Here is a 23,070-nt window from a genome sequence, read left to right on the forward strand (position 1 = left end):
CACACCCAACCCCAAGCAACCCGGCCCCTCCTCTGGAGGGCCAGTCCTGTGCCTCTCGGAGCGGAGGGAAGGTGGACCGGTCCTACTTCGTCTCCCTGGGGAAGGACGATCGAGAGGTGAACAAGATGGCCTGGTGGAAAGCCTGGGTAAGTGCAGAGCAAGCAGAGGTGGAAGGTTGGGTGCCTGCAGGGTGTCGGTAGACAGAAGACAGCTCAGTCAACAATCACGCTGCCTGCCGGCCATGCACCAGACTGCCCATTGAGGAGGCAAGAGAGAAGAGACTGTCCCAGCCCTGGAGGCGCTCACAGTTAGGAGAGAAGTTGTGTGTGTGTAGTGGGGGGCGGGGGGCAGACAGATAAAGAAACCCTGAAATGCACTGAGGGGAACTGAGAGGCTGGGGAAGCCCAGAGGACAAGCCCCGGCAAGGAGGGGTCAGGCTGCTCGAAGCTACGGGTTATCATGTGTGAGTCATATGTGCATGCATGTGGTATGTGTGCACATCCGTGTGTTTGAGGAGAATCAAGCAGATGGCTCCTTGCAGAGGGAACACACACGCAAAAGCCCAGAAGGGTGGGCAGCTTGGCTTTGGAGAGAAGTGGCTCCAGAGAGGGTCCTGGGTGAGAGGAGAGAGGAATGGGGGCAGAGAGACCTAAAGAAGCAGGCAGGGCAGGTCCTAAAAGGCCTCGCATGGCAGGCCAAGGGGCTTGGGCTTTACCTTAAGAGTAATGGGGAGCCACTGAAGACCCTTGAGATGATGAGCAACACGATCAAATTGGCTGATGTTGGCAGACCCATCAATGCCTACACCTTAGGGCATGGGAGGGCAGGCAGTCCTCCGGCGATCAGTGGTGTTTATTCATCAAGATTGAAGAAAGAGAAGAGAGGGCAGGAGGACCTGGCCCACAGGGGCCTTAAGTGGCTAAAATCCATGCTTTATAGAGTCATGGAGGACTGAGGTGGGGAAGACAGCACAGCCTGTCCCCAAGTCTCCTGCGTCCCAGCTGAATTAACAGATTCTTGGGAGTGTTTCACCTGGCTTTGAGTCTGAGGCCATCTCATGCAAAGGAGTTGAAAACACAAGACAGGGACAAAGAGGACAAGCAGATGACACCTGCAGGTGACATTGTGCCCAGGCACGACTCCTGCATTTCATCCCCAAGCACCCCAGGACATCAGGGCTGCTCTTTCCATTTTACAGATGAGAAAACTGAGTCTCAGAGACACTGGGTGACTTGCTCAGTCCCACAGCTAGCAGGCAGGGATCTAGCTAGAATTCAGGTCTCTCTCCACCCCGTCCCCAAGCTGTCTGTGAGGGGCAGTGGGTGACCCAGGCTTATCCTGCTTCAGGAAATCTCTTTGCCACAAATGTCTCAACCCAGGAGTTGTTGGGTTCAGACAAACCAGGCCTGGACAGAGAGGAAGCTAGTGGCAATGGTGGGGCAGTTGTCTGGGTCCCGGCGAAGCAGCCGGGACAGGTCAAGGGGCTACAGTGGCCTCCAGTTTTGTCCTGGCCTGGCCTGGCCTGACGCAGATGTGGCAGGGAGAGCCCGGTGTTGGGCACTTTCCCACTGTCAGCTGCTGGCCTAGCCTGCCTGGCTCTGGGCCTTGCTCTCAGTGTGGCAGGAACCCCAGGGTGAAGCCTCCTTGCAGGGACCTGCCAACCTGGCAGGATAATGATGACCTTCGCTGAGCACCTGTCGTGTGCCAGAGATCCCTCTAAGCATCTCACATTCAATATCTCCCTTGAGCCTCGTCCCACCTCTACAATGTAGATGCCAGTGTCCTTATCCACAGATGAAGAAACTGAGGCACGGGAGGCTCAGCGGGTACCCAAGGTGGCCATGCTAGTAAGTGCTAGAATCTGGGTTAGACTCTGAGAAACCCATTTCCAGAGCCCAAACGGTGGACCTTGGCTGCCCCAAAACCAGTGGAGGGAACTGGTTTGGGTCAGCAAGATCACAGGTAGACCCCACCTGGGACAGCTTGAGCTGCCAGTGAGGACCAGGCCCAGGACTGGGGTGGGGGTGGGGGTGGGGGGTGGCTTGTGAAAGATCAGCTAGAGGGCGCCTGTCTGTGCCTGTCTCACTGAGATGAAGTCCTGTCTCCCAGGGCAGCCTCATGACGAGACGAGGGAGGGTAAAGGTGTGGCGGCTTCCCTGAACAGAGCTCTTACAGATAGAGTCTCAGGCAGGGCGGTCATCCTTTCGGTGAAAATGTTCCTGTCTGGACAAGCTCACTCCAGGCAGGGGGTCCAGACAGACTCTTCCTCCAACAGCGCGGTGTTTCAGATAGGAAGATCTGGAGTTCTATCCCTCCCTGCTAATATTCGGGGGTCTGATTCCAGATAATTGTACTTTTTATCCCCTAAAACCTCGGAGTGGGCAGAGAGGCTGAGGCTTCTTAATGCAGCAAAATCACCACCCCCGCCCCCTGGGAGCAGCTGACTAACACCACCGCCCGAGCTGACCTCAGACTTGCTGAATGGGCTGCTCCCCAGTGACTCGGTCACTGCACGTTTACTGCCAGTTTGGGGGCAGGGAGAAAGCCCCTCACGGGTGGCACCCAGAGCTCGAGCCCCCAGACACCCTGTGGGCAAGGCTTCCTTCAGTGAAGGGTTCTAGGGAAGTTCACTGTCTCGAAAAGGTGGAGTCATCAATAGTCATCATCGAAAGAAGGAAGTACACAGAGCTCAACTTCTGAGTCAGATTCTGGGACCAGTGCCGACACCACCACTTACTAGCTGTGTCACCTTGCCAAGTGCTCTGAGCCCAACTCCCTGTCCTGTAAAATGGGGCATTCATACCTACCTAGTGCAACTATTGGAGAAGTCAAGGAGTTGTGCAGCATTGCACTTACAACACCTACAGCATCTTGCACAGAGGGCCTGGCCCAAAGGAGATGATCAAATGGCTACGGGTAGTAACAGCAGCTCAGACTCCACAAAACAAGGGATACACTGTATTCATGCACACAATTGGGCAACCTCTGGGACCACACAGGCTCTTCTGGATGGACTTTGAGCAAGGAAATGTTTCTTGTGCATGGTGCTAAGAAATGAGATAGGAAAATTTGTTACCAGACATTGGACATTGGACATTCAACCAAAGGGTATAGAAAGGCTTTTTACCTCTTACTCAAAAGGAATATCCTCATATATACCCCATGGATGGCAATCTGCCCTGTATCTAATCAGGACAAGGAAGGAAGGAAGGAAGGAAGGAAGGAAGGAAGGAAGGAAGGAAAGGAAAGGAGGGAGGGAGGGAGGGAGGAAGGAAGGATGGATGTGGTGATTAAATGGGTGGATGGATGGGTGGATGGATGAGTGGATGTGGCTGTTGAATGGGTGAAGAATGGATGAATAGATGAATGAATGAGTGGGCTGGTGGGTGGGTAGGTGGGAAAGTAGATGAGTGGATGAGGGGCAGATAGAAGAAGTAGGTGTGTAAGTGCACGAGAGACCAAACACAATGGGACTAAACTCCTTTCCTTTGAAGGATCTCTTGAGTCTTCTTCAGATTCCAATGTCCAATCTCCCTTCACTCCTCTACTATCCCTTTCCCGCAAACACATACTTAAAAAAGATCATTCATTTGCATCTGTGAAATTCTACAGGGCACAACTCTAAAGAGCCTTCAGGCAAGCCCTTAATTAAAGATTTGGCCCAGGTCAAGGGCCCAAGTACTTTGGTTATCTTGTTTATATCACAATTTTCAGAGCACCATGCAGGTCTTTCTAAACCTAACATTCTGTCCTCCATGAGCCTGGGGACTTGCAAAGGCCCTAAGCTGTCAGGATGCTCAGCTGGGTGCCCTGACTCTCTACCTTCTTCTAAGTACCCGCTTCTCAGAAAGGAGGCAGCTTGAGCTCAGACCATGCCTCTCTTCCCAGCCTTGTCTGCCCACTCTCCAGGTAGCGCGTTCAACTCCATGAAGCCTGTCCTTGCTTGCTCATTGTCCTTGTGGTTTGGGGTGCGTTGTCCTTTCCCACTGCCTGTCAACCATGCTGGAGGGAGCTGGGGGGTGTGGTGGGTGGGGCCTGCTCCCTGCCCTCAGATGGCACTAGCTGGGAGAGGCCTGGCCTGATCGGAGCCCACACCCCAGGGCAGGGGCAGGGGCAGGAGAGGTTATGTGGCTCCCTTCCACAAGCTGTGGTTCTGGGTGGTGCCAGCCTATTAACCAAAGAGCGGTTCTGGGGAGGTGATCTGGCAGTCCCACAGAGCCCAGAGGAGAACCACGGACCCCTTACAACCAGGCCAGGCAGGCTGTGGTCTCTCAGGGAACCCTCACTTAATAGTAGCTTCCCCACACAGCTGACTCCTGGGCGGCTGGCCTGAGTCAGAGACCCCCCAGGAGGTCTAACCCCAAGCTACACTTCATAGGATATACTGCCATTCGTGTTCCTTTGTACACACACCCTGCAGGGCCCCCCCTTCTCCTCCCAAGCTCCCATCACCTCAGGTAAACCTCCTCCCCAGCCTCAGGATTCTTCTCACAAAAGATCCAAGAACAGGTCTGGTGAGAACATTGAGGCAGGGAAACTGTAAGCCTCTTCCGAAGGCAGCCAGGTGGACAGGAGCACGTCGTGGTTAATTGCCTTTGTCATCCCCATAGAACCATTGCTGGACTCTGAAGGAGGTCCCCCCAAGCCCCTGCTGCTCCTTTCTCAGGCCAGCCCCCCATCCTAGGGCCTCCTTCTGGTTTTTCCCTCCTCCCGACACCAGAGGCTGGGCGGCGGCTCTGAAAGTGGCCACAGTGCCAGCCACCTTCACGAGTCTGCGTCCCCCAACTCCCCAGGGCTGGCGCTGGCACCGAAAGCTGAGATCCTCCACCAGTGGCCCACAGAGGCTGAACTGTGTGCTCGCCCTGCAGGGGCAGCCTGCGAGGTGGGCTGGCAGTCTGCTCTGCCTTCCCTGCCTTCCCACTTTGAACAGGCCTGGGTTCTTTTACAGATTGAACAGGAGGGTGTTACCGTCAAGGGCAGTCCCCACTTTAACCCAGACCCCGACGCGGAGACCCTCTACAAAGCCATGAAGGGGATTGGTGAGTGGACGTCCTCCGCCTTCCCTCAGGAGCGCCTGCCCACTCTGCTCAAGACCGCTGCACTCACGGCTCTGCAAAGGGGATGTCAGGGGACAGCCTGGGAGTCTGGGACTGACTCCCGGCACCCAGAGAAGCACACAGGCCCCCTCCCCCAGCCCTGGTCTACGTGCACCCCCACCCCCCAAGGCAGGAGAAGGGGAAGGGTGGTTGCGCCTCCCTGGGCGGGAAGAAGAGGCCATCTGCTGTGCATGCCTATGCGTCCCTGGGTGGGCAACTTTACCCGGCTCGGTCTGAGGCTTCTCACAGAATGGCCTCAGGAACTCTGGACCCGCCTGTCACTGTAAGTTTTGGAAGGGATGAAGCTGAAGGTTCTGTAGGGCTGAACTGGGACACTCAGCTTCCCTCCTCTGCTTGGGCTGGGCACAGGGGGCCTCCTTCCTTGTCTCCGGTGTGCGCATTCCTGAATCCAGCCAGGGCCTGGAAGCGCCGTTTCTAGGTGAACCTTGACAGCATGCTCATGACCTCTACTTCCTGTGAGATCTCTGCCATCATCTCCACTTCCCAAAGGAGGAAAGGGATGCTCGGGGAGATGAAGCTGCTTGCCCACGGGCTGCTGGAATGGGACTAAGAACCAGTTTGCTGGGCGCTCGGTCCTATTTCCCCCCACTGCCATTAGCACAAGAGAAGACAGGATGGGAGGTCTCACTGTCCAAGCTCCAAAGGCCCCAGGCGACGTCCAGAGCAGACCAGATGACCAGAGGGTCCTCAGATTCTATCACCCTGAGACTGGCCCCAGGCAGCACCCCAACACTGTGTGGGTAGGAGGTGGGGAAAGGACAGAAGGATTTCCGGCCTAGGTGTCTTATCGACACCATGAAATCGTCAGGTTTTGGAGCTATCTAGGAGGTGTGTGCCCACTTCTTGGCCACCAGGCAGCTTCCCTCCTTCCTGCTCAGCCCCCAGCCTCCCTGGGAGCAGTGGGGGTGCTCACACTGTGACCCCCTGCAGGGACCAACGAGCAGGCCATCATTGATGTGCTCACGAAGAGAAGCAACGCACAGCGGCAACAGATTGCCAAGTCCTTCAAGGCGCAGTTTGGCAAGGTAAGGGTGGGACGGGAGTCCGGTTTCCTCGGGGTGGGGGTGGGCAGGCACTGCTGTGGCCGGAGACAGCCTCTTCTGGGTGTGGCCCTTGTCTGAGGCCAGCTTCTAGAACCATGGGGCGGATAGGGCACGCTTACACCAAAAATATTAATTGCTTATCTGAAGTTAGAATTTCACTAGCCATCCTGCGTTTTATTGGGAAAAGCTACCTATGGCTCCTCACACCCCTGGCTTGGTGTCAGACATTCTACAGTCCAGCCTGCCCGCCTCCTCCTCTCCACCCCCGTCTCTCTCACCGAGCTCCTTGACATTGGCTCCACAGCCCTGTCCTTGAGCTGTTTCCCGGCCTCTGTACCTTGCTCACCCTGTTCCCACAGCCTGGAACGCCCTTCTCTTGCCCACGCACAGAGGTGCAGGCCAAGCTCCGCTCCGTTCTATGGCACAGGACTCTCCCTTCATTTTGGAGCTTCTTGTGCCCTGTGCCTCCTCTCTCTGCCTCAAGGGAGCTCCAGGGAGCACACAGGCTGGACCCTTCTTCTCTCCCCTTTCCTTCCACCAGCTCGGGTCAGAGCCAGGCACTGGGGCACTAGCCAAACACAGGAACAAAGGCACACATAGCCATGGCTGGAGGAAACCTCCACCAACGCATGCCATGAGTTGGAAGATTTGACGCAGGAAAGTGAATGATGAAGTCTAAATATTCCAGGGGGCACCAGTGTCCTTTTTAACTTTTTTTTTAAATTTCTTTCTCTTAATCTTCACAACTGGCATTATTCTCTGCATTCAGCATTAGGGGAAACTGATGTTTTAAGAGGTGGAATAAGTTACCCAAGATCCCAGAGCCTACAGGCAACAAGGTTGGGATTTAAATCCAGGTCTGACAAGGTCCTTGGTCCTTTGCTGTGTCGTGCAGATCAGCTGGGTGTGGTCTTGTGGCTTCTTCTGGAGACCAGTGTCCCTAGAAGGAGACACACATGAGATAGATTCCTTAATTCAATCATGCATCTATTCAGTGCCCATGGGCTATGATGGGATTTGATGATGAGCAATGATAAATGTGTATTTCGGCCCAGCACCGCACTGAGAGCTGAGTCGAGCCACACACATCTCTCGGCCAGTCCCCTAAGCAATGGTATAAAGCAGGAGCATCTCTGTCTCCATTTCACAGGTAAGGATGATGACACTCAGAGAGGCAAAGCGGTTGGCCCAAGAAACCCCAGCCAGCACCAGCGTGTGGCAGAGCCCACAGGGGAGTCCAGCCAGAGCCCCCAGGACTGGCTGGCACACCCTGCTGTCCACACTCAGGTGGGCAGGACACCCAGAACATTGTCCTTCCTTCTCTTGCATTAGGATCTCACCGAGACCTTGAAGTCGGAGCTGAGTGGCAAGTTTGAGAGGCTCATCGTGGCCCTCATGTACCCACCATACAGATATGAAGCCAAGGAGCTGCACGATGCCATGAAGGTAACTAAGCAGGTGGGGTGGGGGAGGGGCAGAAACACCTAGGAGGACTGGGTGGGGGCGCTGCCTGGGACACCTTTCCCAAGAGAGCCTGGCACTGGGAGCTCCGAGCTCCCCTTGAGCCACCTTTTGAAATGACCGGGCCGGCTGAGCCTGCAGCCTGCTGCCCTGACTGCCCCCACACCCAGACTGGCTGGCCTCTGCCGTCCCCCCACCACAAGGAAGCCAAACTCAGCACTTCTCAGGACAGCGCCAGACCAGGTGTGTAAGAAATAGAGAGCTACGTCTGCGGTCTCTGCCTGGTCTCTCGGATTTCCTATTACTCCCACTGCTCCTTCCACCCTGGCAGATGATCAAGGAGGGAATCAGGGTCCGGCTAGAAGAATCATCTCCATAGAAAGGACACTCACTGGGTGTGCGGCCCCAGCATTTGACATCTGTTATCTCTAATCCTCCTTCGGGGCGGGCAGCTTTTTATCCGGAGGAGAGAAGCCTTAGGCTCAGAGAGGTGGAGAGACCTGGCTGGAGACCAACCAGCATGGAGGGCGGAGCCAAAACAGAACTTTCCCATCACCTCACCTGCCCACAGGATCCACCACTGGAGACAAACACGTGCGACTTCCTCCAGAAACACCCCCCAGTGAAGGCCCCCATCGGAGGGGGCAGAGCAGTGACCGGTTCTGCCTCTAGTTAAGAGGGTGTGGACAGAGCAGGAGGGCACGGGCAGAGCTCTCCAGCAGACAGAGGTTTTTATCCACAGGGCTTGGGAACCAAAGAGGGCGTCATCATCGAAATCCTGGCTTCTCGGACCAAGAACCAGCTGCAGGAGATAATGAAGGCTTATGAGGAAGGTGAGGGAAGGTGCGAGGCCTGAGATCGAGGCTCACTTGGAAATGGCCACAGGCTTTGGCAGCCTGGGAGGGGATGAGGGACAAGCGGTGCACTGAGCCACACTGGAAGAGACCCTTTCTGGGCCTTTCCACACATGGGTGCTAAGCACCTACTGTATGTCCAGTCCTGTGCCTGATGGTCTCTAAGCCCCCTGAAGCCCACGGGCTGCTGGGGGAGAGGGGCACGCACGCTAAACTCTCTGCCCCTTGAGGGCATGGCAGTGCGGTGGGCCCCGGGCTGTGTCCACGCTGGATGGGGCTGGCTCCTTCCTGGCTGGACACAGGCTGACCCTGGGGACCGTGCGGGGGCCCCATTGCAATGGGGGGTGTAGACCACAGGCCAGCTATCGTGGAGTCTGCTGGATGCAAGGCAAACGGAAGCCAGCATGTCCTCCCCGTGGTCTGCCTGGTGGGCAATGTGCCTGAAAGCTCTGGCTTTGCCAAACTGCACATGAAGCAGAACTCAGGAGGCAGCCCCTAGAGGGGCTTTCTGGCCTGACCCACCTTTGTGATCGGAGGTGGGCTGGCAGTCTGTGTTGCTTCCCCACCAGGAGGTGGGGCCTCTGCCATTCAGGCACCTGGGGAGTATGTCCACTCCACGTGACTCGTTCTTACCAGAAGGCTTTAACTGGGGGAAGCGCAGGGAATGGGGCTGGGAGGAGGAAAGCGGGTCTGTGCCTCACGGTTCTGTCTCCCCTGCAGACTATGGGGCCAGCCTGGAGGAAGACATCCAGGCAGACACCAGCGGCTACCTGGAGAGGATCCTGGTGTGCCTCCTGCAGGTATCACAGCCCAGGCTGCTGGGAGCCCCTTGCCTGGAGAACCGCATCAGCTGGGCCCCAGGGAGCAGTTCTTGGGCAGAGCTGCTGGGGTGGGGTGGAGCAAGGGCCGAGGTACCTCCCCAGCGGCCTGGGCTCATTGGGTACCTACCTCCCTGCGTGGTTGGAGGATTCTCACACCTGCACCTCCCTGACAGCCACATGGGGGCGCCACAGAACTGGGAGGAAAGTGCCCTGTCCCCTAGGGGGTGCTTCACACATGCAGCCCTTGCCAGGCACTCTGCTTACCTTAGCTCACTGATTCCCCCAGCTCCCTCGGAGGCAGCCCTTACTACTCTTATTTTACAGATGAGAAAACCTGGCCCCGGACAGGGTAACTGGCCTGCTGAAGTGCCCATGGCCAGAAAGCTGTAGAGCCCTGCCTTCCCTCCTGCCCAGCTCTCCCCTCTGCCTCAGCTGCTCTGCTGGGCTAGCCTGCCTTACATGGTCACCTTTTCTGTTCCTAGGGCAGCAGGGATGACGTGAGCGGCTTTGTGGACCCAGGACTGGCCGTCCAAGATGCACAGGTGAGGCTACATACACCCTCAGCTGCTTCTGCCCTGCAGGCCTCCTGCCCCACCCTCTGCCATCTAGACTCCTGGGGCTGATGCCTGGAAGCCTCACTCAGCCCCTCTGCCCATCCGGGTTCTCTTTGGCACTAAGCTAGGCGGGGACCCCGCCCCGCTCTCTGCAGACCTTTATCTCCTTGGTGTCCCGGGAGGAAAGTGAGGTTGTCGGAGACACTCAGAAAGCAAGAAGGGGAGTGACTTGGGAGGGGTCCACTGGAGCTCTGTCCTGGAACAGTCCAACCTGGGGACTCTAGGCCTCTGAGGACCCACTGGGCACATTCAGATTGCCATAGTTCTGCCTGCTGGCAGAGTGCTTGGAGATGCCCAGAGGCAGAGCAAAGCCCCAGGGGGAGGCAGGGGAGCTGGCAGGGTGGCTTCTGGCCCGGTATCCAGAAGGGATTTTAACCGACCTGGTGGGTGGGTCGGGGGGAGACCTCACCTCCTTGCTCCCCTTCACTGGCTTGTTGCGGCTGTCCCAATGCTAGGATCTGTACGCCGCGGGCGAGAAGATTCACGGGACTGACGAGATGAAATTCATCACCATCCTGTGCACACGCAGTGCCACGCACCTGATGAGAGGTACCGGGGAAGGAAGGAGGCAATGTAAGGCGGCACAGGGCGGCCTGGCCACAGGGCCTCTCCCTTCACGCTGACTATCCAGTGTGCATCCTTGTCTAGTCATGCAGCTGGGGTGAGAGCCAGGGAAAGGGACCCTTTCCCCGGTAAACAGGTGGAGGTCAGGGATGGCACATGGGTATGCAGTCTCTGATCTGAGACGCCGGGGGTGTCGCGCTGAGACCGCATATCCCTTAAGAAAGGGTGTTTCTCTACAGTGTTTGAGGAATATGAGAAAATCGCCAGCAAGAGCATTGAGGACAGCATCAAGAGTGAGACCCACGGCTCCCTGGAGGAGGCCATGCTCACAGTGGGTAAGAGATGGGGCTCGGTGCTCAGACACGCGTGCGTCCACAGTCACGGGGCTCGGCAGTGGGGCTGTGCCCGGGGTGGCAATAGCAAGCAACTGGGTCCCTATGTCCACCTTCAAGGGACCACCGCTGGCCACCGCCAGGCCACACACATGTACCCTTCAGCCCAGGACACTGGAATTATTCTACCCCCCGTGTCTTCCGTGTGGCGTGTCCCACCAAGGACTATTCTCAGTACTGCCCACGTAATCCCTGTGCTATGTGAGTGCGAGTGTGAGTGTGAGTGCTAGTGTGAGCAGGAGGCATGTGAGAATAAGTGAGTATGTGAATGTGTGTGTGCGTTTGCAGGATTATGTCAGACCCAGGGCCTGTGCTCCCCTCCAACAGCCACACAGGGAATATTCTGGTTCTGGCTGTGAAGCCCTGAAGAAAGCCACCTGTCTAGACCTGAGCCAGCAGCCTGGTCTCTTCCTTGGTTGCTCATCGAAGAAATGATGACGCATAGTTGGAGTCCAAACTGAGTGATTGATGGGCTGATGCTGGGGAGCACTGAGAACCTTCCCTAAAGCTTGACCACATCTTGGGGGCCAGAACTGAGATCACAGGGAGGGGAACCGTGGCACAGCAAAGAGCTGAGGCCCAGGGGCAGAGGGACTTGTCCTCTCCTCCCTGCCATGATGGAGCCAAGGTCAGGGCCCCGGGGCTAGGACACTCACCTCCACACCAGGCTGTCCCCGTCCGGTGCTGGGCAGTCAGGGGAGCTCCACGGTGTGCCTGGGTCTTGCAGGGTGGCCCGGGGCATCTGACACTCCCCAGCAGGCTTTGACTGCTGTGATAAAAACCCGTCTATGTCGGAGCATCTCAGCATACCCCCCGCTCCAATCTCAGTCAGTCAGCCCCTGCATGGAGTTTGAACGACCTCCTGGTAAATCTTCAGACAGGGAAAAGCAGGGTGTGCAGTTCCCTCCTGTGCTGGCCACTTCCTATTCTCCTTGAAGACTCCCATCATCCCCCTCACAGATGAGGACTGGGTAAGGCAGGCAGGTCAGACAATGAAGTCATGCCAGGCCATCAGCAGGCTGTTGAACACCAGCCTACCTCAAGCAAAGTCCACACTCTTTCTGCTGCCCTGGGCTAGAGTGCCAACCTCCCTGACCCAGATGCCGAGTCTCTGCAGCAGCATCTATGAAAGCGAGTGTGGGGCCCACCCTCTGATGCCCTTAGTGCTCTGGGGCTGGGGCCCATCTGTCACATGGAAATTCAAATGCAGGGACCTTACTGATAAGCGACAGGTAAAGTGGACATTCCGAGGCCGGTGGTCACTATAACCATGGCTCTTCTGTGGAGCTGAGTGGCCGGATTCTTGGCAAAGCTGGCTCTGGAGTGTAAGAGCCTAGGGGCTGCCCTGGACAGAGCCAAGCTCCCACGGGCCAGCCCTGTGGACCCCAGTGCATTTACACCTCATGCTTTGCCTGCTTGCTCTGTGCCTTCGGACCTGTGCCCAGTGCCTCAGGCTTCCTTCCCTGTCCCGCCCCACCCAACGCAAAGCCTCTTGTTTTTGAACGAGGCAAAGCATAAATAAATAGGCCAAGAATTTCATAATGCTGGCCCTTAAGACCCAAGGCAGGACGTAAATAAATAAACATGTACACAATGCCACCTACAACCTCTAGTGTTAACAGAGCTTTCTTGTTTGTCAGTGAAATGCACCCGGAACCTCCACAGCTACTTTGCAGAGCGACTTTACTACGCCTTGAAGGTAACTATTCTGCCTTTTGTTCCCTTTATTGTCAGCCCTACTCGGCACCAACTACAAAGCCAAGGTGTTCAGAGCCACTACCGTCTTCAACCCTGTGTCTTCTCTTATTCCAACCTCTTGTGATCAGAATGCTGTAGCTCTCAAAGGGCAAGCTGAGTCCAGAGAAGGGAATCCACACCTCGTGAGGGTGAATCTGAGCAGGTGTTTTCGCAGGTGTTCATTGCACTGACCTTCTATCACAATCCTGTGAGACCTGTGTCATAGCTGCCATCCTAGAGATGGTGAAAGTAGGGCTTGTGGTCAAGGTCACACAGCTGGTAAGTGGCAGAGCCTTGATTTGAACCCAAGCCAGTCCACCTGTCCGTTTTATCCCACCATGTGACGTCCTGGAGAGAGCAGGAAGTCAAGGCGCCCTTTGAATGGAAGTTCAGAGGGAGATTGTCACACGCAGCACTCAACTTTCGTGTGCATCCCAGATATGCCAATCTGGGTTTGTCTGTTGTCCAAGAGGCTGCACTAGCCATTCAAACAGACATCCAAGCCACTTGTATCGGGTGAAGTTTCCGGCACCTGGAACCAAACTGGAAGATAGACATTCAAAGTGATTCCCTGAGACTGAAGTCAGTGGCCACCTTCTCTGATCTGTGCTTGTTGGTACCACCTGCAATTAGAGTCCTAAGTTCTATGGCCAGGAAGTGAGAGAGGGCATGGGGTTCCCTTGGCCATCTGACATGAGACTAGTCAAAGATGAAAGTAAGCAGGAAGGTCCTGCTTGTGACTTGGCCAGTTGAGCCGAGCTTCATGATGTCGCTACCCTAGGAAGACGTCGTATTCCTTTAGTGGTGAGTATTCTGTGCCTAGAATCTGATGTGGCAAAGCCAACACACAGTGCACTTTGGGACATTTGGCTCCCAGTAGGGGCTGATACGTGGGCCAGTGAGGGAGAAGAGATTGAGGGAATGGAGATCCTGAGCTACGAAAGTACCCCTCTCAGTGCTTCACCCGATGAAGCAGAGGCTCATTCCTGCATCTCCGTCCCCCCGTAAGGCCCCCTGCACCCAAAGCACAGATGCGTCCCTCATCACAGAGATGGACCAGAAGGGCCAGCAGTGATCGTTGATTGCTGTGTCTTGTCCAGGGAGCAGGGACGCGTGATGGAACCCTGATAAGAAACATCGTTTCAAGAAGCGAAATTGACTTAAATCTTATCAAGTGTCAGTTCACGAAGATGTACGGCAAGACCCTCAGCAGCATGATCATGGTAAGCCATGAGTTCCTGATTCTACCACTAGTTTGAAACGGAGGCATTACTGGGAGGCCTGGATGCTGTGACCAAAGTCCTAAGTCACATGTGTCCATCCTTTCCCAGTGGGTGTCACACTCGAGCATTCATTGCCACGCAGTGGGTACAGGGATTGGCAAGGGGGTGAGTGTGGCTAGGGCTGGGAGGGAACTTGGGCAGGTGCACACTGACCAGATCATGGAGGCCCGTGTACATCACACCCGGAGTTGGCTTTGCGTTCGAGCTATGGTCGTCCCTTTGAAAATGACACACTGAATCATTTCAGAGGGAGGAAGCCATGTCCAAATGTCAATGACAGTATATAGTTTGGTAGGAGTTGAGGCAGTAGCTTTCAAATCTAGACTTCACATCTCATCCTAGCAGCATGATTTTAAGGAGATAAGTCAGATGGGCTCCAGCACACTACCAAACCAGATGCTGGTCAGTAAACCTTCTGGACCTGAGAAAATGCAGTGATAATCACACCGCTGTAATTTTGTAATAGCTCTTCTAGTTATTAATGCAAATGAGGTCTTGACAGTTTTATGAACAGAAGTCAAACCTCGAGAAGTACACCCTTAAGTCTCCATTGGGTCAAGTCAAGTCTCTAGTTATTCTACAAATATCTGTTGTCAGCCACTCTTTCCAAGAAACACATAGCTCACAGTATGGTAAAAAGACATTTCTACTTTAAAATGTCTCAGGATGGGCCAGTGGGTAGGTGGGGGTGAAGGACCGCGGGATTATTCTTTGTTTTGTTTTTGGCTTTCCAGCCAGTGTTGTCAAAAGACAGGAGGGCTGCCCAAAACCCACCCCTGGCTCCTGACGTGTCACCTGCAGCAATGGCTTTCCCAGCCTCCAGTCCCAGGAGAGTGTTAGGAAAATTTTCAACCATACATGGTTTCTATGGCATCGGGGAAATGTCTCTACCTTCTCACCATCACAGTTAGATTGAGCCACAGGCAGACTTCAGAGGAACAGAAACACTGAGCGAAAATGATCACTTTGATGCATCCAGTGTATAGACTTCATGATGGAGACTTAGCAGGCTAATTAGCGCCTGAAAAATATCATCGATGATCTAGTCCCCCGTCTAGACATACAAGAAAGCCCGCCCTCGTTAGGTTTTGCCTACTGTTGTCACTTACGAAAATTTACTTGGAATTGCCAAATATTTTCTTTTTAATATAGACCACTCTCTGTAGTTGTCATCAAAGCAAAAATGATGCCCAATGGTGATACCAGCATTAAAAACTTCTGTATAGAAATTAATAGAAAAATTAAAAAAAAAACCATGGATAACTTTATACCCACACATTTAAAAAGATAGACACCATGAATAGTTTTCTGAAAAAAAGCAAAATAACACAGAAACAAAAATGCTATATTACAAAAATTGTTTTGTGAATAGTAAAAGAGGAAGGAAGGAAGGAAGGAAGGAAGGTAGGAAGGAGGGAGGGAGGGAGGACAGGAGGGAGGGAGGGAGGGAGGGGGAGGAAGGAAGGAACGGAGGGAGGGAGGGAGGGAGGGAGGACAAGAGGGAGGGAGAAAGGAAGGAAGGAAGAAATTTTAAATGTGGTTAAAAATCTACAAGAAAATTTCACGCCCAAATGATTGCACAAGCAAAGCTGACTAAACCGATAAGGACTCGGTGATTCTCATGAGGCATAAACTGCTGTAGCGCATAGGAAAGGGGAACTGGCCCACCCCTATCACTTATATCCTCACCCTCCCCTTTTCCTCAACTTCATAAAAAGGGAGTTGGTGATATGCCCTCCCCTGTTCTCCCTGGCTCTGTGTGCAGATCCTGGACCAGCCAGACCTATCAGGACCCGCCTCATAGCTAAAGGGGACTGGTAGACCACACATATGGGGTTCAGCCATTGGCCTTGTGGGGTCTATCCTATTGGGAGACAGCTGCTGCACCCCTATGTGAGCCACCTGCTATGCAGGCAAGCCCACGTTTCCCCTGCTAGTCACTCCTCAGCACATCTTAGCAATGCTTGTATTATCAGCATGATGAGCGGGAGTCTCAGGGTGGAGACAGGACTTGCCTCAGCCACAGGGTCAGTGAGTGACAGAGCTTTCGTCTGGGTTCTGCGTGGACCCAAAGCCGGGGCTCTCACCACCTCCCCCACTGCCTCTAGGTATGTGGGTATGGGTATATGGCCCTGGGGGCCCTACTTCCAACCTCGGTTCCCTGATCTGCAGTAGGAGGTGTTGAATAAATGATGGGTCATGTCAAATAAATGAGTGGTGGGGCCTGCCCAGGCCCTGACATGGGGAAGAGTCCTGGGACAGCTGACGGGGGTAGGGGACCATCCAAATGCCTTCCTTGCTCCAGAGCAGAACTGTGTCTGTGATTCATTTTCTACATTAAGCTCCCCTGTACTCATAAGAGAATCAAAGGAGATACAAAGAAATAGCCTGAAATGGAAAACAAGAACAGGTGGGTGACATAGCGTGGGCCTGTGTCATGGGAACCCACAGGGGATGTGCCAGGTCTCTTCCCGAAGACCATGACTTGTAGTAATAACCGCAGCTGACAGATACCCCTGTGACTCTCTTGTCCCTCCTGTCTTCAGGGAGACACCAGTGGTGACTACAAGAACGCCCTGCTGAACCTGGTGGGCAGTGATTCCTGAAGGCTCAGAGTGGGGCAAAGGCCGAAGCCGGAGCCACAGGGTCTTGCCTGCTCAACCTTGGCCATGGATTGGGGGGGTGGGGGTGGGGGGGCACAACTTGCCTTTCAGTTTTCTGTCTCCCAGCTTCTAGTGCTTTCCAGCCAGCTTCTCTGCCTGGGGCTCCTCCCTCCACTGCCCCCTCCCCCAGTCAGTTCTGGATGTGAGCACATTGCCAACCTGAGTATAATCTGGCCTGACAGACACCTTGGTGTGAAGGGGTTGTTTCTTCCTCCACACAAGGAGCTTCCCAAGTTGTGCCAGAGTCACCTGTGTCCAGGTCACGCAGGTACACAGCCCCACCCCGTGTACTAAATCAAGATCTGCGAAGACCAGAGAATATGGAATTTGCATAAGCATCTCAGCTGATACGCCTCTCTGAAAGGCCACCAGGGAGGCCAGAGGAACCCATGTGTTTCAGAGCCCATGCATGTGAGCCGCTGAGAGAGAAACACACACATTCGGGCCCACTGGGAGGCCCCTCACATTCATTCATGAGCCTCCTCTAAAAACTCTTCACAACTTGAGTCTGTAGGTAGAATAAAAATTCCCTTGCTGTCTAACTAATAGAGAAAGCTGCAAATTGATGTCCCACCCCAGGGACGCTGTGTTCTGAGGGGCCCGGGCTTATCCAATCCTTGATCAAAGAAGCTGTTCTTTCCTCCCCTGACATGAGCAGGGAGCATCTCTCATTCCAACCAAATGGCAATGGCAGCTAAAGCTGAGATGCCTGGGTTGTGCTTTTCAGAATAATAAAGACTTGTACATTCAAATCTAAGTGCCTTTGGATTTTTATCAGTGGCCAGACCAGGCCCAACTTAATTTGTCCGCGTTCATAAAAGAAATGTGATCTTTAAGAGCTTGTCATGGGGGTGGGGAGGCGCTGAAACAAACCTGAGCACACAGGTGGGAAAGGGGACATGGCCAGGGCACTGAAAGTGTCCTCTGCACCTCCAAATCATTTTTGCTAGAATAACTTTTTGGGCACTTCAGATAAAACAGACATAGTCCTAAGGTACTTTTACAGTTGCTCTGGGATTTTTTTCTTTTGTCCTTTTTCTTTTTAATGCATCTGTATTCTTAAAAATAATTTGGTGTCAGAATGGCTAACATTAACAACTCAGGCAACAACAGATGTTGGCGAGGATGCAGAGAAAGAGGATCTCTTTGCATTGCTGGTGGGAATGCAAGCTGGCGAAGCCACTTTGGAAAAACAGTATAGAGGTTCCTCAAAAAATTAAAAATAGAACCACCCTACGACCCAGCAATGGCACTACTAGGCATTTATCCAAGGGATACAGGTGTGCTGTTTCAAACAGACACATGCACCCCAATGTTTATAGCAGCACTATCAACAATAGCCAAAGGATGGAAAGAGCCCAAATGTCCATCAATGGATGAATGGATAAAGAAGATGTGGGATATATCTATAATGGAGTATTACTCGGCAATCAAAAAGAATGAAGTCTTGCCATTTGCAGCTACGTGGATGGAACTAGAGAGTATTATGTTAAGCAAAATCTGTCAGTCAGAGAAAGACAAATACCATATGACTTCACTCATACGAGGACTTTAAGACACAGAACAGATGAACATAAGGAAAGAGAAGCAAAAATAATATAAAAACAGGGAGGGGGACAAAACATAAGAGACTCAAATATAGAGAACAAACACAGGGTTGCTGGATGGGTTGAGGGGGAGGGGATGGGCTAAATGGGCAAGAGGCATTAAGGAATCTACTCCTGAAATCATTGTTGCACTATATGCTAACTAATTTGGATGTAAATGTAAAAACTGAAATTAAAAAATAATGTAAAAAATAATATTTTGGGGTCTGATCGGTTTGAGTTCAGCAAAGGAGGAAAAGGAGAAGCAAGGTGCTCCCTGATTGTAGCCTTGCCATAACTCTATAATGAAAACTGTTATCTGTACCTCTCTACAGGAAATCATATGTTAATAAACTCCCTCTCAATCCTCAGATCCAAGCTTCCTTATCCTCAGAAGCTAGACCTGGTCTCTTCCTCTGTAATACCAGCTGGTAGGGAAGGAGGACCTGATCTAGTAAACTGAGTTCGGGTTTGTCTCATGGCATGATTTGAGACATCATTTTCATTTGGCACAGGATTCCGTGAGCTGTCCTGTGGCTTTTCATAAATTCCTTTTCTGCTTAAACTGTCCAGAGTGGATGCTCTTATGAGCAACTAATAAGTCTCTCTGTTCTGAAGAATCCATGCCCTTATGGCATCAGAGGATAATTACCTGTTTATGTGTGTCCCTCAAAAAGGCTAGGAGCCCCAGCAGGGCAGGAACTTGGTTTTATCCATTCCTGAACATTCCATGGCTATCATATAGCAGGCATTTGATGAATGTTTTTGAATGAACAAAAACAAACAAGAGTACAGGCTTTGGGGACAGAAGACCCAATTAGCCACGGGACCTGAATTAATTCTTCATCACCTCTGAGTCTAAGAAGACACCCTGGGCCTCTTAGACTCTGGGAGGAGGGAAACCTACTCACCAGCCCTAATGAAAATAGTCCTAAAAGATCTGATGGAGAAGACAGCTTCTCTCAACTCCTGTGGCACCTGCTTAGCACCAGGCCCTGCTTCAGATTTTGAGCATGCAATGACGAACAAGCCCAGCAGGATCCGTCCCTGTCTGAGTCCCTTTGGAAGCACTCAGCCCTCCCCACCCACCAACCACCAGTCCAGTGGGCCATGCACACATGGCCAGAACCATATTGGGCTTGGCCTCTTCCATGTTTATCCTTGACCAGGGGAAGGGTCACCTTGCTGAGGACTGACTACTTGGGCAAAATCAGGATTGTCTTGGCAAGGAGTAGAGGGGGGAACAGATTTGTGCTCAGCACCCTGTACTTTTGTTCCGTGGCCAAGCTTTCTACTTGCAGCCAGGTTGGAGCTGACCAGGTAAGGCTTTGTAAGAAAGGTGATGCCTGAGAAGAATCTTTTTTTTTTTCCCTTAAATGTGTATTTATTTTTGAGACAGTGAATGCAGGGGAAGGGCAGAGAGAGGGGGACAGAGGATCTGAAACGGGCTCTGTGCTGGCAGGAGAGAGCCCAATGTGGGGCTCGAACCCATGAACCGTGAGATCATGACCTGGGCTGAAGTAGGACACTCAATTGACTGAGACACCCAGGTGCCCCTTGAGCAGAGTCTTGAAGGATGACTCAGGCTTATCAGGTAGACAAGATAGAGGAGGACATTCCAGGCAGAGGGAGGAATGCAAACACAGCAGGGCAGATCTGGGCTCCATCAGATTACAGGAACCGTGTGTTCAGGCCTCCCAAGGTGGGAGAGTCAAAAGATAAAGGTGTTTTCAGGACTCAAGTCAGGGAGGACTCAAGCTATCAGACTGAGAAGCTCAAAGGACAATGGGAGCTTTTAAGGGATCGGGAAAGGGAGCATCTGGGATGGATTTAGGTACGATTTCTGGCAACCCCACAGATGACGAGTTCACCTGCATGAGTCTGGAACAGGCCCAGTGCTGTGGCCGCTGCAACTACAAACAGTGATTCCCTCCAACCTCCCAGCCTAGTACCCTGTGGTCCTGAAGCTACTTCCTTAGGAGGAGACTGGCCTTGGCCACCTTCTGTCCCGGTGTGGGAAAATCTTTTACATGGTGTTGATGTAGCCCCAGGCCACTGCATCTTTGACCCTGTGGTGAGGAGCAGTGCTGACCTTCCACAGCTCCCCTTTCAGCACATTAACAGCTGAAATAGCTTGGTGGCTCTCGGCATCAGAGTGAGGGTCCAGGGACTTTCATGGCCCCATGTTGGTGTCCAAGTTTCCTCATGGTATTGGGCCAAAGTGGGCCCTGTCTGATGATGGCCCAGTGGCCTCTACCTTCGTTCCTCCACCAGCCCCTTCCTGGCCCTTGGGCTGTGATATGGCACCATCTTGAGGCCTCCAGCTCGGAGGGAACACACTGGCTGGGCCTTCTACATCACCGGTGAAGGCACTGCTCTGCCCTCCTCTCCACCTCTCCGTGTGACCACACATGACTTATAAAGCCTCCCGCTGCCGCTGGAAAGCCAATACACCACCACCTTTGCTATCTGGACCCAGCACCGAATCCGTGCTGCAAGGCAGCGCCCAGCTGGCCTAGAAACCTGCTCGCACAGTGCCCTCTTGTGGCTGAAAGGCTAACTGTCAGCCAGGAGCTGACCCCCACTGCCCAGCAGAGAAGGCTGAGGGACTGTGGAGGGGAAAACCTGGCCCTCTTCTTCATCACTATGTGGGGGACGTTCTGTGTTTTCTTGGACGCCAGCTCTAGTGGGCTGTGTGTCCTCACCGCTGAGCCGCACCCTTCTCCAATTAGGTTTCAAAACCACTTACCTATACGGACCCTCAGTGGGCCATTGCTATACTCTTTGGCCCATTTTGTTCCCTGGGGAGTGATCTGCCCAAGGCCACCTGGCTGGACACAACCAAGTTACATCTTGGGCTTCAAAACCCAAGTGCAGCTCCCACTGACTCTCTTACATGTTTCCCTTTAATTAGTTATTTTTTAAATATTAAATGTAACGTACACATCTGGTTTTTCAAACATCGGAAATAAAGCAAAGACATAAACTTAAAAGTTTAAAGGATAAAACAGAATATCTTAACCACCTTAGGGAAAGAAAATATTTCTTAGACAAGACACAGAAAGCAGAAACTACAATGCAAAAACACTGATAAATCAGACCTTATCAAAAATTTTAAACTTTGCCGATAAGAAAATAAATAGACAAGTCAAAGACTGGAGGAAGTATTCACAAAACATACCAACTAAGGGACTTCATGCCAGAATGTTTAAGAATTCCTACTTTGTTATATACCTGAAAGTTGCTAAGATAGTGGATGTTAAATGTTCTCACCACAAGAAAGAAATGGTAACTACGTGGCGAGATGCAGGTGTTAACTAGTCCTATGGTGGCAATCATTTTGCAATATATCAGGGTATCAAATCAACGCATTGTTCACCTTAAACTTACACGGTGTTATATGCCAATTACATCTCAATAAAGCTGGAGGAAAAAAAAATTTCACAACTCAATAATAAAAAGCCCAATTCAAAAATGGACGAAAGACTTGAGCAAACACTTCCACAGAGGAATATATGCAAATGGCCAACACGCACATGAAAACTGCATGCTCATTAAAAATTTCAAATAGGCCCATCTATTTGGCTGGTGAGAAAGTAAATGATGCAATGCGTTAGAAAAAAAAATGTGGTCGTTTCTCGTAAGTGTAAACATATGCCTTACTGGGTGCCTGGGTGGCTCAGAAAAGGAAGTGAGCTATCAATGCACATTACAGCACAGAAGAATCTCAGATACATGGTCCTGAACAAATACAGCCCAACATAAAGGAACATATAGTGTATGATTCCATTTATATGAAAACTGATCTATAGTGAAAGAAATCAGGCTAGTACTTGCCCTGAGATTTGAGGGTGGGTTGAGGGGACAGAGATGAAATAGAAAGGGCACAAAAGAACTTTATGGGGTATTGGAAATGTTTTAAATACCATAAAGGGTGGGCTACAGGCAAGTATGAATTTGCCAAAACATATAGAATTGTAAACCTTAAGAATGGTACATGTCATTGTATGTAAAGTAACCATCGATACAAATATTATAGATGAAGCTGCTATGAATACTTGTGTGCAGATTTTTGGGTGGACTTACATTAATGTCTCTGAGAAATGCCCAGAAATGTGATTGCCGAATAACCCAGTAAATGCAATTCTTTGCTCAGTGGACATTTATTTAGGATGTTTGGGGGCTTTTGCTATTGGAAATAATACTCCAATGAATATTCTTGTAAGGCTTGTTACCCTGCAGTCAGGCAATAGACTCCTAAAATATAGTGCATGGATCAAAGGTCATGTGGAGTTGTAATTGAGAGGAATTTTGCCAAATTGCCCCCAAAATGACATTTGCATCATTTAAAAAAGAAAAGAAAAGAACCAGTTTCCTAATCATCTCACTAACACAGTAAGTTTTCACAATCTGATCACTGTCAATCTGATGGGTAAAGCATAATCTTCCTATGATGACAAACGGTTTTAAACATATGGTGCTTTTTGTATATTTAAAAGCCCTTTGTATTGGTTTTTCTGTGAATTGCCAGCTCAGATCCTTCCTTTTAGTGGAGCTTAGTGAGTCAGCCATGTTTTCCTCATCAATCCTTCCCCATTCCTGGAAGGGAATACCACATTTGTCTGCCCATTTATCTGCTGATGGACATTAGGATTGTTTCTACTTCAAGGCTGTTATAAATAAAACTGCTACGAATATACGATGAAAGATTTTGCATGTACATACATTTTCAAATTATTGGGTATATACTAAGAGTAGAATTGCTTGGTCATAACTTTTGATAGTTTGACTCTGATTTACCTAAGTGTGGATCTCTTTGGGTTTATCCTACATGGAGTACAAGGGGTGTTGATTAACATTTTTCATCAAATTTGAAAACCTAATGGCAATTATTTCTTCAAATATTTGCTCTGCCATTTTTTAAATCTGTCTCTC

General features: G+C 51.8%; 1 protein-coding gene across 1 annotated transcript; it reads left to right on the forward strand.

Annotated features, from left to right (window-relative positions):
* Window positions 1–17,306, forward strand: LOC132685199 (annexin A8). The gene is made up of 12 exons (XM_060642251.3): window positions 1–146; window positions 4,949–5,039; window positions 6,048–6,142; window positions 7,493–7,606; window positions 8,364–8,454; window positions 9,196–9,275; window positions 9,779–9,838; window positions 10,366–10,459; window positions 10,714–10,809; window positions 12,507–12,565; window positions 13,704–13,826; window positions 16,433–17,306. The coding sequence occupies exons 1-12, from the start codon at window positions 126–128 to the stop codon at window positions 16,490–16,492; spliced, it is 984 nt and encodes a 327-aa protein (XP_060498234.1). The 5' UTR covers window positions 1–125; the 3' UTR covers window positions 16,493–17,306.
* The last annotated feature ends 5,764 nt before the right edge of the window (window positions 17,307–23,070 follow it).

The sequence above is a fragment of the Panthera onca genome, chromosome D2 (genome assembly GCF_046562875.1).
Source record: "Panthera onca isolate mPanOnc1 chromosome D2, mPanOnc1 haplotype 2, whole genome shotgun sequence".
NCBI lineage: Eukaryota > Metazoa > Chordata > Mammalia > Carnivora > Felidae > Panthera > Panthera onca.

What these genes read in the sequence shown, in the direction of transcription:
- LOC132685199 (XM_060642251.3), top strand. Translation starts at nt 126, where the DNA reads ATGGCCTGGTGGAAAGCCTGG. An exon ending in TGGCCGTCCAAGATGCACAG is followed by an intron (nt 9,839 to 10,365) that starts GTGAGGCTACAT and finishes TCCCAATGCTAG; the next exon opens with GATCTGTACGCCGCGGGCGA. An exon ending in TGCCACGCACCTGATGAGAG is followed by an intron (nt 10,460 to 10,713) that starts GTACCGGGGAAG and finishes GTTTCTCTACAG; the next exon opens with TGTTTGAGGAATATGAGAAA.